The 16,924-nt window shown below is 35.3% G+C and overlaps 1 protein-coding gene across 2 annotated transcripts in view; it reads left to right on the forward strand.

Annotated features, from left to right (window-relative positions):
* The window catches only part of CAPRIN1 (cell cycle associated protein 1), a 36,933-nt gene that overhangs the window by 11,711 nt on the left and 8,298 nt on the right, over positions 1 to 16,924 (forward strand). The window contains exons 3-15 of one of the 2 annotated variants that reach the window (XM_045808517.2): positions 2,567 to 2,629; positions 2,741 to 2,827; positions 6,221 to 6,459; positions 6,562 to 6,644; positions 8,959 to 9,096; positions 9,525 to 9,545; positions 10,719 to 10,771; positions 10,849 to 10,935; positions 12,964 to 13,119; positions 13,203 to 13,311; positions 15,004 to 15,065; positions 15,536 to 15,646; positions 15,870 to 16,019. In XM_045808517.2, coding sequence (XP_045664473.1) covers positions 2,567 to 2,629; positions 2,741 to 2,827; positions 6,221 to 6,459; positions 6,562 to 6,644; positions 8,959 to 9,096; positions 9,525 to 9,545; positions 10,719 to 10,771; positions 10,849 to 10,935; positions 12,964 to 13,119; positions 13,203 to 13,311; positions 15,004 to 15,065; positions 15,536 to 15,646; positions 15,870 to 16,019 — 1,359 coding nt within the window. The remainder of the gene's footprint in view (positions 1 to 2,566; positions 2,630 to 2,740; positions 2,828 to 6,220; positions 6,460 to 6,561; positions 6,645 to 8,958; positions 9,097 to 9,524; positions 9,546 to 10,718; positions 10,772 to 10,848; positions 10,936 to 12,963; positions 13,120 to 13,202; positions 13,312 to 15,003; positions 15,066 to 15,535; positions 15,647 to 15,869; positions 16,020 to 16,924) is intronic. The other variant, XM_045808518.2, reaches the window with a different exon arrangement.

The following is a 16,924-nucleotide window of genomic DNA, read 5'->3' on the forward strand; positions in this document are numbered from 1 at the left end:
TGGGACAGGGCCAGGGTCACATGGTAAAAGAGTATGTAGAACCGTAGATGTAGCCGTCTTTGGAAAATGTAATCTGCCAGAGAGTTTTGGGTTTGGTTGAATATTAAATTTGTTAATCGTGTAGAAAATTGGAGTTTTTCTGCTTTAGGATAGCTTGTCCTGGTATAGGATAGTATAGATTCATATTCAAGGATTATTATAGGTTAAAGTCCTGGCAGTATACTGAAATCTGTCATTCTTCTTATCTTGTATAACATGACATTTTAATTAATTAATTAAATTAATATAATTTTTAATTTTAACTGTGTTTATTGCAGAATATCTAAATGTACAAAACAAAGCAAAAGGAAAAAAGTTCCACCTATAATTCTACCACTCAAGTACCATTCTTAACATTAAAAAAACTTTTCATATGTATCTTTATGTATATACATTTTTTTAGGAATTTGATTTGAGATCCATTTTAATTGACATGTATGTTTTAAGTTCTTAAGACATTAAATGATAAAGCTAAGCTAGGTATTTGTAAAACTCTACCGTATTAGCGATACGTAGTATACTCAACTCTGTTACTTCAGATTTACCAACAGCTTCTTTGAAAAATGTATAAAAAGGGAAGATAATAAATGCCAGGTATAAACTAATAGCAGTTTTTCTTTTGCCTAGTAATGTATTCAGAATTTTTACTGTAATTTTTACTGTAATTTTTACTTAGCACTACATTTCGGGCTCTCTTTCCATTCTCATATCTTCTGTTATCTGCATATTTCTAAATAGAGGAATCCTGACTATAATAAAGTATTATTATACCCTAAGTCGTCGTCATTAAAAGCAAATCTTGTTTGGTTTTTTTTATTTCTTAAAAGAAAAGTAGCCTACCCTTTTGAAAAAGAGAAGGGATTACCTTTATTCATCCTCAAAGAGTGTCCAGAGGCAGTTGAACATACCTTTTGTACCTGGAATTGGGCCTGCTTTCATTTTTCAACCATAGACAAATTTTATACCTTTCCAGCTGGAGGTTATTGTGTGAAATAATCCACCTAAGAATACAATTGGATGCTTTCATCAGCCTTTAATGTTTTAATGTTTATCTTGGTTTTATTTACCTATAAAATAACTAAGGAATTGTTACGACTTTTTTTTTTTTTAAGATTTTATTTATTTATTTATTTATTTGAGAGAGAGCGAGCGAGAACAAGCAGGGGGAGGGGCAGAGGGAGAGGGAGAAGCAGGCTCCCCACTCTTCTGGGAGCCCGACATGGGGCGTGATACCAGGACCTCCAGGATCATGACCTGAGCCAATGGCAGATGCTTAACCAACTGAGACATCCAGGCATCCAGTTAGGCTTTTTAATTAGGGTGGAATGGTTATGCAAGTTGACTAATGTTTCTGGTACAAAGAAAATGGATCATTTGACCTAAACTAATTAGTATTATTTTTAAACTTGTTTCTTTGACCTTGAGTGTATTTTGTTAGATTTTGTATTTTATTTCATGGTTAATTTTTAGTTTTGCTAAGGGTTAGGAACAATATATGTTCATAATTTATTGTGATTATATTAATTAACAGTATTTTCCCCCCTTAGGTTGCCTGGGTGGCTGAGTCGGTTAAGTGTCCAACTCTTGATTTCAGCTCAAGTAATGATCTCAGGGTTGTGAAATTGAGCCCCATGTCAGGCTCCATGCTGGGTGTGGAGTTGGCTTAAGATTCTTCCTCTCTCTTCATCTGTCCCTCCCCCCTCTTAAAAAAAATTCTCCCCCTTAATTCAGGTTTCTATTTACTCCCTCTCCTCTGACCTTTAAAACAATATCTCAATTCTTGACTTTTGCATTACCTGGATATCTTTTCTTTGGGGTCTTATCAAATAGTAGTAGCCTGGGAAACTGCCGAAGTTTTCATTTTGGTGAAAATAAAGATGACTTAAACCAGAGGTTAATTTTCTGTTCCCACTATCACACATTTAATCCCATTTGTGAGAGAATAAAGTGAAGCTGTTGACCAGCACAGTATCCGTAGGTGATGTGATAGCTGAAGCATCGTGTTGTTCAAAAGGAGTGGATGAAGCACATCAAAGATAACATGCACTTGGGTCTATTCAGGAAAAATACACTCTTTTTATATCACTTAGCCACATGAATTCTTTGGCAAAGGACAGGAGAGAATTCAGCACTATAAAATGTCTGATATACTCCTTTATAAGTAGGATTGTAACCAAATTGTGGCCCTCATGTGGGTAGGAACCATTTGTGTAGGCCATCTGATGCCTCTTTTTCGAGAAACCTAAAGAATAAGCAATGTTGTGTCCTGTCATTGGCTTGTAGTACAAAATGCGGTATCATTCACAGGGGCTGGAGTGTCTACATTCATTTTTTAGCTCACTGTTTATTAAACTAACTTATTTTATGCACTAACTTTAACTGAAATGAACTAAAAGGTATCTTTAGGGCAAGATTTGAGACAAACTTAGAGGATTGTATGGTTTGTATTTCAGCATGGTTAGGTTGGTATATACTTTAATGTGGGGCATAATTCTGTTTTTGTTTTTTGTTTTTTCTTTTAACATAGGGCAAGCTTGATGACTACCAGGAACGAATGAACAAAGGGGAAAGGCTTAATCAAGATCAGCTGGTAAAGATGCTACATTTTATTAAAGACTATATGTTTGCTGTTTTTAATAAGAAAATTAATTTGTGGTTCTTTATGTTTTAGTAAAGTTGGGTTTTGTCTTTGTTATTTTAGGATGCCGTATCTAAGTACCAGGAAGTCACAAATAACTTGGAGTTTGCAAAAGAATTACAGAGGAGTTTCATGGCATTAAGTCAGGATGTAAGTAAAAGACTATATATGTTTATGAAATATTAAAAATAAGGAAGGCAGAAAATTTTCTTGTTTCATTGGGTTTCAGTCCTTGCATTACCATTGATAAGCTCTCTGCAAGTTGAGAGGATTGCATTCAGTTATACCTAAGATGCTTTCCAATTCTGTAAAGTTTAATGTAACACCTGAAAAATGCCTGAGAACCGAGGTTTCAGCTATGACAAACTTAATATAGTAGTTACCCTAAAGATCTCATTGTTCAAAAATAATTAACTTCTCTCTATATATACATACACATTTATTTTCTATATATTCCTTGTATATGAACATTTATTTTCCATATATTCCTTTATGCCTCATGACCATCTTACAATTCTATTAACCGTCAGAAAATAGAGTCTTGTTTTTGTATTTGGTAATCACGGTCTCCGTTAGGGATATTAAGGAATGTGGCAGACTGGGATACATTGCTCTTGTATCAACTCATGATCCAACAAAGTGGTGTGTTTTTCCCATACATCTTTTGATGTGATAGAAGTCTTTGGGAATAGGACAAAAATTAAATACAAGCAAAGTCAAATAATTTGTTGAAAGTGGAGACCAGAAAATTCATATTCTTTTGAATTAGGGTTAGCTTATTTGGAGAAAGGTTAACAGCATTAAATACAAAGTTGCCTCAATTTGGTTAAATGAATAAACAAAACCATTTATTATGTGATGAGAGACATTGCAGTACAGAGATAAAAAGTTCTGATTCTGGAACCAGACTCGTTTGAATCTTCATTCTACCACTTTTACGTAATAGTTGTAGGATTTTGAGTTACTGAACTTGTCTGTCCCTATATCATTCAGGGTTTTCCAGAGAAACAGAACCAGTAGTGTCAAAAGAGAAGCAGGGAGAGGAGAGAGGCTGTCAAACTGCTTCTGTTTTCTAATCTGGAAAGTGGCGATAGTAATGGTCCCTACCTCATTACAGGGTTGTGCTTGGAACAGTATATCATGGCTAATATATTTCATGCACTTAATATTATTACTTACTAAATTTGATTAGAGGTGGAACATATTGATGATATCCCTCAAGATGGAATAAAGGAAACTTAATTTATATCCAACTAGGGAATTGTCCCATTTCACCTAGGTCAGAGCCTCAGGCTTGATGAATTCTGGCCAATTTCTTTTTCTGATTTCTTTAAAAAAATATGGACCATAGAAGTAGGATTGCTATACAGTTTAGTAAATAGAATCAGTCTATTTCTTAAGCTACTAACACTGTGTAAGTGACAATACTTGTATTCTCCTTTGCTTCTATTTTTAACACTGATGTTTTCAGGAACTTTTCACTGGGCATTTAAATTCATTGGCAGTCTTTTTATTGAACTTTGATCCCTTATTGCATTTCCCCACAATTGTTAAACGCCTTTTTTGTTTTGCATTCAAGAGTTCTTGGGGCGCCTGGGTGGCTCAGTTGGTTAAGCGTCTGCCTTTGGCTTGGGTCATGACCCCGGGGTCCTGGGATCGAGTCCCATGTCCAGTTCCTGGCTCCGTGGGGAGCCTGCTTTTCCCTCTCCCCCCTGCTTGTGCTCCCTCTCTGTCTCTCAAATTAAAAAAAAAGAGTTCTCTAACCTAGCTCCAGCCTACCTTTTCGAGTTTTCATATTCTTTCTTACTTGAATTGCTCATTTTATCCAAAGTGGCATTCTTTATCTTTTACTTTGACTTATTTCACATTCCTGCCTCTCTTCCTATAATATTTCCTGCCTCTGGCTACTGGCTGCCTCTCTACCCTAAAATTACACACACACCCCCAGCCCCTGCTCCCCAGTGAGACTGAAAGCTCATCTATTTAAGAGTAGATGTCACTTTCTCCTTAAAAGCTTTCTGTACTGCCCTAACTTAGATTTCATCTCTTGTGTTCGTATGCAGTATTCACTTGCTATTTATTGCTAAATATCGTTTAATCTGCTACCCTCTCTGCTGCCATCACAGATTTGTCTTATTGCAGACTTCATTGTTCTCTTAGGTCTCTCTTCCCCATTTCTCCATTTATTATACATTTCATATGTCTTTATTTGGTTTTCTTTGTCTCAGTTATCTTAGCGAGGCTTGAGAAAGGGGAGAAGGTGGGACGGAAAATGCTTTTATGGCTCTTGAAAAGAGTAACCTTTCTTTGCCCCAAACCGACACTGTGCATGAACAAAGAGAGACCTATTTGAGTTTGGTTGATGCTTTCCCTTTACCTTCCCAGGAGAGTAAAAGACTAGCAGAAGGAAAAGAATAGTGGGGAAAAATATGTGTATACTTAGCATATATCTTTCTTCTATTGCCACCTTCTTTTTCTCCTTATTCTTAAAAACAAGTCAGTTTCTTTTCTTTTTCTTTTTTAATTTATTACTGTTTTTAAGTAGGTTCCATATCCAGCATGGGGCTAGAACGCATGACCCTGAGATCAAGAGTCACATGCTTTACTGACTGAGCCAGCCAGGCACTCCATAGTCACTCTTTTCAGTATGTTGAGATAGTACAGTATTAGCATTGAATTGTTGGGGGTGAGGAAGGCAGTGGTGGGTTGTAGCATCTCTTTGTGAGTCGATAGTAGGTATTTACAGTGAAAAATTTGGACCATTTTCCCATAGAGGAGATGGATATAGGTAAGATTTTTTATTGTTGCTGTGTTTGGGTTTCTTTTTTAGTTGACTCGGGCTTAATTAGAAATTTTAATTTTTATACTTTTTATTATGAAAAGTGGCAAAACTAAAGAAAGGGATGTAATGAACACCTCTGTATCCATACTCATCTTCTACAGTTTTCATCTCATGGGCAGTCCTATTTCACATATACCCATACCTACTCCCTTGTTCCCTATCAGCTAGATTATTTTGAAGCAAATCCCAAATATATCCTCTTATTGGTAACGTTTCAGTAGTATTATACTTTATAGGGGAAGATGTGTTCTGATTTTCTTTTTTGTGCGTGTGTGTTCTGATTTTCTTTTCTTTTTTTTTTTTTAAAGATTTTATTTATGTATTTGACAGAGAGAGACAGCCAGCGAGAGAGGGAACACAAGCAGGGGGAGTGGGAGAGGAAGAAGCAGGCTCACAGCAGAGGAGCCTGATGTGGGGCTCGATCCCATAACGCCGGGATCACTCCCTGAGCCGAAGGCAGACGCTTAACGACTGCGCCACCCAGGCGCCCCGTGTTCTGATTTTCTAACCACTATTTAAACCACATGATGTATTAAATATTAAACTCTTATTTGTAATTTGGGAATCATCGTTTTGTGTATCAGGATCACATACTCATTGAGCAAAATATGTCTTACTTATATTGGACCTGAAATTGGTTGAACTAAATTAGGAATTTTGTGAAATTCATTTCCATGTCTTAAGCGTACATTTTTATTCAGATTCAGAAAACAATAAAGAAGACAGCGCGTCGGGAGCAGCTTATGAGAGAAGAAGCAGAACAAAAACGTTTAAAAACTGTACTTGAGCTCCAGTATGTTTTGGACAAATTGGGAGATGATGAGGTGAGAACTGACCTGAAGCAAGGTTTGAATGGAGTGCCAATATTGTCTGAAGAGGAATTGTCATTGTTGGATGAATTCTACAAATTAGCAGACCCTGAACGGGACATGAGCTTGAGGTATAGTGGTATTTGATAGTAGAAACTTCTAAATGTTGACTTGACGAACATTCGTTTGACAATGAAGAGGTAATTAATTAGCTTTTTAATTATTATTATAAGGTTGAGTGAGCAGTATGAACATGCTTCCATTCACCTATGGGACTTGCTGGAAGGAAAGGAAAAATCTGTATGTGGAACAACCTGTGAGTATTACCATTTTTTTATTTTGTAACTAAGAATCTTTAAAAATTAGTTTTCTATTTAAAAGTTTGTTAATTATGAAGAAATTTCAGAACTGTGTAAATAACTTTCATCTACTGTTTACTTTTGGTTTATTTCCTTTTTTTTCTTTTTGCTGTGTGTGTAAATAAGTCAAAATACATCCGTAGAGATGCGAGCCCTAACTTAACATGGTTTTGTTTATAACTTACCCTGCTTGAAGTGGACAGATTAACACCAAATAGACTTTTCAGAGTTGTTGGTATTAGACAGGGACTGTTTTTTTCCCTTAATTTTGAAATTTTGTTAAAAATACTTACTGTATGTCATACATTTTACTCATGGTCCTTGCCTTCGTCCTTTAGTTTTTTTTTTTTAGACTCCTGCTAATTTGAGGACATTAATTTTTTTTTTAAGACCTTAACCTCAAATGTGCAGTGCATATTGATTTTAAAGAAAATAAAGGGGCATTTAAGCTTTACTACCTCAGTAAATTAGGAGTTTTGGGTTTATTTCCTTAGTAAATAAAGGAACAGGTTCTTATCTTTGCTATTTATAAAGTTGATTTAGGGAAGTAGATTTTGAACATATTAAGGTAAAAGTATCCGTGTTTATACCTTATTTTTAGATGTCTGGTGAAAAATTGGATAAAAAGCTTTAAGTGGCAAAATTGTATGATGTAATTTGGAGTTATTTGCTTTAAGGAAATGGGTAAATCAGATATGAGGAACCAACCTTTTTGTATCTTTTCATGTAAGAAATAATTTTCTTGGTTTGTTGACTTGTGTTGTTTACTGTATGTCTTTGTAAAAAAATTATTTTGGCTTCTTAATTTTAGTTCTGCACCAAATATGTACTGAATTTATCATTTGAAGTTTGAATAGAAAGAAATCTACATGTGTTTATAAACTTGTTAGCTGAAAAAAGTAGTTTTAGGTCAAGCCTGATCAAATTTTCATGAGCACTACTGAGGAGTAATGGGTTAAATGTCTAAGCTTGTAGCTTATTTTGGTGTTATTTTCTGCCTAGTCTTGTTCACTAATCTTAGGAATGTAGCATCTTTATTACTAATGAAAAGGTACTAATGAGCTCAAATTGGTGTTTTTATGTGCATTTAGTTTTCATGCATAAGTTTTTAAAATCAAATAGTTCTTAGTTATGACCCTCTCTGATGCAGAGGAAGGGAAACATGAAATGTTCTTTCAAAAAGTTGTTAGTTTTATTGTTAACAGGATTAACTTTATGATATTGTGATACTGTCCTTGAAGTTTTATTTTTCTGTAAAGTGACCAATTAGGGAATAAATACATTCTACATACATAGGCACATTCTGCATGTGCTATATAAAGCCAGGAAATTGAGATTAATTCTTGACACATACCTTCACCTGCTGCCCTGCCCCCTTATATCCAGGTGTACCAAATTCTGACAGTTTTGCCTTTTAAATATCTTTTGAATCTATCTACTTCTTTTTCTCTTCCACTTTTCTGCCTGTTTCTTTTTTAATGCAATCTGTTAACTGAATCCACCCTTCCAATCCCTCTTTAAATTCCTTTAATGGCTTTCTTTTAATTATATTTTACATACAGTTGTCTTTAACTTAAAGACCTTGCATGTTCTGGCACTTACCAGACTCGTCTTTTCTTTATTTTTTTCTTACTCCCTATGCCTCAGCCATAGCACATGCTTTCATTTTCTGGTATTTGGCACCCTTTCTCTTTATACAGAGCTTTGTAAATGCTGTTGTTTCTGCCTTGAAACACTTCTCTCCTTTCTACAACTCATCTTCCAGATCTATGCTCTTGCAGCACTTAACACACCAGGAAAGCCTCTCGTGTTTCTTCCTGCTTAGGTCCAATCCATTGTACCTCTGTGTAGTACTTTTCATTGATGTGATTTTACTGTTTTTGTATCTGATAACTCTTACCTATTGGACTATAAACTTAGGGAGGGCAGATACTGTATCTTTTACAAATCTTGTTGTAGCCCCATTGCCTACCACATTGCCCAACATATAGGTAGGTATTAAATACATACTTAATGACTAAATGATAATTATCAGCTTTTTGTTTTGAACTAACTTCCTTTAAGTGTATAAAGTTTAATACTGATAGGTTCTTCTTGTTCTCTATCATTCCATAATTTCTATTGTTGGTGGACTTTAATGTTTTTTATATTTATGTTTCAGTAACAGTTGATAAGGTTTTTTCTTAGAGCAATATTTTGTAGCATGTTGAATCTTATTCAAGTCCTGCATCCTGAGATGGTCTAACTTTATAATTCATATTCAATTTTTAGATAAAGCTCTAAAGGAAATTGTTGAGCGTGTTTTCCAGTCAAACTACTTTGACAGCACTCACAACCACCAGAATGGGCTCTGTGAGGAGGAAGAGGCAGCCTCAGCACCTACAGTTGAAGACCAGGTAGCTGAAGCTGGTAAGTACTTAGGTGGATATAAGCTTTAGTTTATAGTTCTAGTTTTACTTCTTTTGCCACAAGTTCAAGCTATACATTTACTTAGTTACATGTGCACATTGAGGTTTTTAGTGAAACTTTAAGCATGACAAAATATTAAAACCGTATTAAGAGTTATTCTCAGAGGTATTAAATATCAGTCATTTAGGGGCATCTGGGTGGCTCAGTTCGTTGAGCGTCCCACTCGTGATTACGGCTCAGGTCATGATCTCAGGGTTGTGAGATAGAGCCCTGAATCTGGCTCCATGCTAGGTGTGGAGCCTGTAAAGATTTTCTCCCTCTTCCTCTGCCCACCTCCCCCCCCACCCCAAATATCAGTCATTTACTTACTGGTACAAATGTTCAACTGGATCACTATTACAAACTGATTTTTGTTGTTGTTGTTGCAGAATTGCTGGGCTGGAGTATAGGTGAGGGGAAATGTTGTACGGCTTTTGAAGTACATCGTGGCTGACATGCCCAGATTTACCGTTGTTTCCCATGCTAGTGTGTGAAGTGATGAATAGCATTAGGGCACGTGTGTGCATATATGTCTGTGTGTATTTTAAATGTTGGGGTGATTATAACTCTTTAATCTTGAATTATAAATAATCTCAATGGAAAAGGGTTCTTTTCCAATTAACTTTAACACCTAGCATAAACTAATAGGTAGGTAAGCACTCACCAGGAGTACTTTTTGATAAGTTGATAAATAAAATTCTGAGTACCATTGGAAGCATTGTCAGAGCATAAATTTTGTAGTGGTTAAAAAGCATGGATTCTTGAATCAGACTGCCTGGATTGAAATCTTGGCTTTGACTCTCATTAGCTCTGTAACTTTGGGCAAGTGACTGAATTTCTCTGTACCTCCGGTTCTGTTTAGAAAGCAGTATATGAAGTATGTATATGGTATCTGCCACATAGTAAGCACTTAGGCAAGTGTTAGCTATTAGGTTGAAACTAGAAGGGAAGATTGCACATTGGCGGAATTTATGGTTGCAGATCAACATAAGGAAGTCTTCTCCCCACCTTTACTTTCACCAACTGATTAAAATAGTTAAGATTTTTAATCTGGGGGCGCCTGGGTGGCACAGCGGTTAAGCGTCTGCCTTCGGCTCAGGGCGTGATCCCGGCATTCTGGGATTGAGCCCCACATCAGGCTCCTCCGCTATGAGCCTGCTTCTTCCTCTCCCACTCCCCCTGCTTGTGTTCCCTCTCTCGCTGGCTGTCTCTGTCTCTGTCTCTGTCAAATAAATAAATAAATCTTTAAAAAAAAAAAAAGATTTTTAATCTGTATGCTACTTTATAATATTACTTCTAAGGCTAGAGAGAGAGGTTTTAACTTAACTCTTTATTGGCGTTATACCTAATCCAGAATAACTACTCTTGAACCTAATTCATTCTGGAGTAAATGGTTAAGAAAACTCCTTCTAAATACATTATTGTAAGAATGATTAAAATACAGAAACTTCTGTTAACTATAACTTTGTAAATAAATTCCGGCTATTTGATAGTAAACTGCTAACTTATTTGGAGTTTAAATGAATTGTTAATTTTAAAATGATTTTCTTACTCTTCATTTCTGTCATCTTTTAACCTCTTAGAACCTGAGCCAGCAGAAGAATACACTGAACAAAGTGAAGTTGAATCAACAGAGGTATGATTTTTATTTAATGCTAGCTTTCTTTTTCTGTCTTTCAAGCAGAACTCTCAAACATTTACTTTGCTTTGCAGTATGTAAATAGACAATTTATGGCAGAAACACAGTTCAGCAGTGGTGAAAAGGAGCAGGTAGATGAGTGGACAGTCGAAACAGTTGAGGTAAGAGTTCTCTCGGTTGCAAGGTTGATATCTTTTGTTTTTATTAGTAATTTTTATCTCCTAAGAACAAATTAAGATTGTTAGTCTTTTGCATTTTAGTACATTTATTATCATAACAAACTTACTAACACAACAAGAACATTATGTTTAAAAGATTATTTATACCTGTGGATGTTTAATAGAATCTCTTTGCTGATCCAGTTATAGAGAATTTATATAAAGTTATTTTAACTTAGGGTTATTAGAGTACATGATTTATGTGTTGTTGATACCAGGTTGCTCTAAAAATCTGGGCACCCACATGTATAGCCGTCAGAAAGGCCCACTTTCCAAGGGATATGTTGGAGTGTCATCTTTAGACTCCTTCTCCCTAATGCTCTAGACTTCTCTAGTGTTTCTTAATTCTGTTCCTCAATTGACATAATCTTTTTTTCAGGTCCTCATGTCTAGTTCAGGTGCCCCCTTCATATTTTTCTTTTCTGACTGCCCCAGGCTATCCTATTCACTTCCATAGATCAATTATTAGGAAAATTACTTTTAATTACTTTTACTTGAAACTCTTGATGGTGCTGTGTTACCTATAAGAGAAAAACAAATGCTTTAGCAAGTTGGTCCTTGCCATCCTTTCCATCCTCTTTTAGGTTACTTCTTTTATATATCTGAAGTACAGAAAAAATAGTTTTCAACTGTGACTAATATTTTTCTCTTTAATATTATTATCCCATCAAGATCGTTCTCCAAAGGTGTAATTGTATGAGTACCTTTAGCTCTTTATTGATGTGCCAAAATGCACATTGATAGATTGAGTAAAGAACTTGCCCTGTACTCTAGAAAGTTATCTAGTTTGGATGAAAACAGTGTCCCATGAAGCCCTAGCAAGACAGTATGTATTTGCTGAATTATGCAAGGCAGTTCAGAAATATTAGAGTGAGGGTTAGAGGAACAATAGATCTAAAAGATCTGTAGAATGGTGATTTATATAAGAGGGATGCAAACCTCCTGGGCTTTGATTAAGTAGATTTGGTGTATGTTTTTAGGAGAGTGAGGGAATAGGTATATATTAGCATGCATATAGGGGTAGAAATGAATTATTAGCATATTTGTTTAATTGAACATTAGGAATGAAAGGTATGTGTTGGCATAGTAGGAAAGTTTGGGAAGGAACAGTGCTTAGTAGTACTTTTTGGTTTTTATTAGGAGAGAAAAGTATATTATCATACTTAGTAATGTGCCAGTATGGTTTGTTCGTAAGTACGTGGTAGGTAGGGCCTTTCAAAGGCTAGCCAAGTGGAATTCTAAGGAAGTTTTGAGCAACCCGATGTAGATGACAGGTTAGTTGGTCATCATAACAATTTAGGGAGTGATTGTTATCTCACTATTGCTTATAAGAGAAATAAGGTTGTGATTTATCCAGGCTCACCAGGTATGACTTGCCCAGGTTTAAAAGCCAGACAGACTGTAAATTTGATATAATAAAAATTAGTGAGATTTCCCGGAAGAGCAGGGAATTACTAGATAATTGGAGAAATTAGAGCTAGGAAAAAGGTAGATATAGTGAGCTTTGGCTTTTGTAGTAAGTTAGATAGGTGATAGGGCTTGATCCTATGGTATTGGCAGAGAGACTGAAATGGTAGGAACTCAAGTTTGATGATAATAATAACTAACTTTTCTTGAGTGCTGACTGTATATCAGGTACTGAGATAAATACAGATTTAATTATTATAGAAGGCATAGCGGTTTAAGCACAATACATTCTTTTAGGAAGCAAGCACGGGTAATCTTTGAAAAAGCAGGTTATAATGTAAATCTGAAATGCTACATAGTGATCCTGTGGAATTGAGAACACTCTAGAAGTGATAGCATTAAATGTTAAATTTATAATTATGGTCAGTTTGAGTAACTACATTAAAGCCTACTCTTTTGTTTATAGTATAGTGCCATATATAGTTTGGGGACCTGTCATGATGGTAATGAATGGAGCTCTTGCATTCTCACAGTCTGCATCTCTCCCCTCTTTTTCCCCTTTAGGTGGTAAATTCACTCCAGCAGCAACCTCAGGCTGCATCTCCTTCAGTACCAGAGCCCCACTCGTTGACTCCAGTGGCTCAAGCAGATCCCCTTGTGAGAAGACAGCGAGTCCAGGACCTTATGGCTCAAATGCAGGGGCCCTATAATTTCATACAGGTAGGTACAGTTGAGTCAAACTCTAACCGAAAGTTTAAGTGTTTACATTATTTAATTTAATTCCATTATATCCTGACTTGCAGGATTCAATGCTGGATTTTGAAAACCAGACACTTGATCCTGCCATTGTATCTGCACAGCCTATGAATCCAACACAAAACATGGACATGCCCCAGCTGGTTTGCCCTCCGGGTTAGTAATGGTATATACTTAAATGAGATATGGGGCCAGTGTTTTCAGGTTTTGTAAAATATGTGAAAATTAATTTTTTCCTTTTAATGTTTGCTTAACTTTTGGATCTTGTGTCTTTTAATTTGATAAGAAATGTTACTGTTTTTCCCTGTAATATGAATAACTGTAGTTCTGTTGCTTTTTTAAGCCTTTTATTGTCATACATAGACTTAAGTACGTGCAAATGTAGTTTGATGAGTTTCACGGACTGAACACACCAGCACCCAGAAATGGAACATTAACCTGTACTGTACCTCAGAAGCCTATTTGTGTCCCCTTTCAGTCACTAGATACCCTCTCTTCCAGCCCTGTGGGAACCATTTCCTGATCTGTAACACTATAGACCAATTTTGCTTGTTACTATAATTTATATAAAATTTTGCTTGGCTTTTTAAATTTCAAAATTAAGCATAAAAATAATAGAAGTGTCTTTCTCTGAAGGATGCTTGCAGCTTTGTAGGAGAATTTCTGAACATTTTACTACTTAAATAAAAGATGCAACAGTGAAGTGGTTAAGGGGAGATGTTTAAGAGGAAAGGGGAAGATAAGGCCAAAAGACAGTTGAAGTTTCAAACTTTTACTAGTCTTTACACCATTATTAGAAATAACAATAAAGTTGTTGGTGTCTTGTACTCAGTTAAGTGGACCATTTTTCTCCTGGACCATTAGTAATTTTGAGTCTTGTTTTATCCCCCAGAACGTGTCATCATTAAGGGCACAAAAGGGGAACTATAGAAAATAACTTATTTTTAATGTCATATAAATCTTCAGTGTCATAAAAGGAGTTGTTGAGTGAAAGCATGTTTAATGATACCATTAATTTGGTAAGGTAGTTAGGATTTCTCCAAAGTAAAGGGAGCTTGTATCTCTAACATTTTTACCAAGAATTAGGAAACAAATCAGGGTTACGCCTTCTGGAAAGGAATCAGAGTTATTAGTGTTCATTTTCCAAGTTCTACCAGAGGAAGACAACACAGTTTTTATAGCTTGAAAATTGTGCCAAAATCAACACATACAGCATTGAAGGGACCTGTAAGCCATGTAGATACTCAGTTAATGCTGAGTTCATTAGCTTCTCCAATGAAAATGGGTGATTTCTAAATGACTGACCACAGATCCTCCATATTTGATTCTTCAACTCTGGTTGGGGAAGGGAGAAGACTGGTGGGAGTTGACAGTTTGCACACTGAATTGAATATAGGTTTTTTAAAGGTGTATTCTTATTTTTTCCTGTGGAAACATTTAAGATTATGTTGAAAGTTGATAATGTTAAAATATTACCGAATATTACCTATATAAGGTGTTAAGTAAGGGTAATGCTACTTGTAGTTACCACTTTAAAAGGCTCTTTTTCATGGATAACTGTGGCATTGATTCTTGCCTGTTCTGCTCTATACTTCTTTGTTAGTATTTTTTCACTGATGTCTTACTTTACCTTAGCAGAACTCAAAATGAAAGCCATTGTGAAGCTTGACTAATAAGGACTACCAGGAAGCCAAAATGCCCACTTGAAAGCTAAAATCCTATCTATACTTTTCCAATTTATTTTCGTGATCACTAAAGTTTTTTTAGGATTTCGCTATAGAAATGTTCTCTGAAGAAATTTGATTTTTGGATAATGGGTTTTTTTTTTTTTTTTGGTCAATTTTACAGTTCATTCTGAATCTAGACTTGCTCAACCTAATCAAGTTCCTGTACAACCAGAAGCTACACAGGTGAGAGTGACAAATATTGCTGCAGGTTTGTTTTTAATCAGTTCTTGGGTCTCTTTCTTTAACTGGCTTATGAAAGTCAGGTATGAATTTTATCATTGTCCGAGTCTGGCATGGTAGCTGTCAGCCTTTATTTCCATGTTACATTTACTTTTGTTTTAATAACTTAAAACATACTGTTTTTTGTTAAGTCTCATGTTTATAATAGTTTATTATAAGGAAGGAAGATGCTTTTTTGTTTTGAACTGAGTAGGGTTTGAGAAGACATTTAAATGTCATAATTCTAAAATTATTGTAGATATTGCCATTTAGAAGCATTTTGGGGAACTCCATAACTTTCAGCTTTAATATTAGATGTATTTTTTGCAGCTGTTAGGTTTTATAGTCTCTTTAACAGGTATATCTGTTTCTTAGCCCTTTCGGTGTTAGAGTTTATAACAGAAAGCAGCTTTGATTGCTTTACTTCTGTGTAGGTTCCTTTGGTTTCATCCACAAGTGAGGGGTATACAGCATCTCAACCCTTGTACCAGCCTTCTCATGCTGCCGAGCAACGACCACAAAAGGAACCAATTGACCAGATTCAGGCAAGTGTCTGTTACTGGGTAACATAAACTTAATGAGGCACTTATTTATGAATTGGGCAGAGGTAAATTACTGTTAATATTGTGACTCTTTTGGACCTAATGCATGCAATACAGTATTTTGCTCCTAAGAAATAGTTGAATTTCTTAACATACTAAATGTTGGATAGTAGACTTGGCTAAATTTAGTTTACCACTAAAGTGCATCTGTTCATTTTGTGTTTAGGCAACAATCTCTTTAAATACAGACCAGACTACAGCATCATCATCCCTTCCGGCTGCTTCTCAGCCTCAGGTGTTCCAGGCTGGGACAAGCAAACCATTACATAGCAGTGGAATCAATGTAAATGCAGCTCCATTCCAGTCCATGCAAACGGTAAGTAAGTTAAGTGAACTAACATTAAATGCCTAGTGTGTATTATGGTCATGCCAGAGTCTCAACAAAAAAGTCTTCATTAGCTTTCTATTTGAGTTTGCATCTATCCAGGATAAATTGTAGAGTATATTTAATTGAACATAAACTCTAATATTTTTCCTGCTACCAGAGATAACATTTGAGTCTTAGAGTTATGTGCTCACATCTTCCTTTTTTATAGTTTCATCCTTTTGTTTTGGTTAACAAAAGTAAACATGCAGAAAAGTAGACTGCTGCTATATCTATATATAAATCATTACCTTGATTTAACAGTTGTCTACATTTTTCCATATTTGCTTAATCTTTCATTTTACTGAAGTTTCTCATAGTAAATTTAACATATTATTATAGTTCATTGTGATTTTTCAGTAAGCATCTCTAAATTGCAGGATTTCCAGAAAATGATGATGAAAATACTGTAATTAATGGGATACAGCTCAATTGGTGCTCATGGGAAAGTTCATAGAGTTAAATATTAAAATATTAACTTTTATTAAAATGTCAATAAAAATAAAAAGTAAATGAATAAAATATTCAACTCAAAGTTCATAGAATTAATTTCTGTAAGTGATATTGTATCAGTGGTTTGCATCCTTTATAAAGCTTTCTCATTTATAATAGCGTTTCTAAGGCTGCTCATTTGTGTGTCTTTTAAAATTTTGATACCCTCTTATGCTGTCCTTTAAGTGCTATATGGTGTGTATGTGTGTATATAAATAAATATATATATATATATATAGAGAGAGAGAGAGAGTGTTCTGTGTGTGTTTGAGACTTCTGTAATGCATTTACATTTGAGGTAAAACCAGCATTGAGGTCTGCCTTGTTAAAAGTAGGGAAATTATTAGCATAAAGGGATGAAGTAA

Source organism: Ursus americanus, chromosome 24 (genome assembly GCF_024610735.1).
Source record: "Ursus americanus isolate L20-20 chromosome 24, mUrsAme1.1.p, whole genome shotgun sequence".
In the NCBI taxonomy this organism is placed as follows: Eukaryota; Metazoa; Chordata; class Mammalia; order Carnivora; family Ursidae; genus Ursus; species Ursus americanus.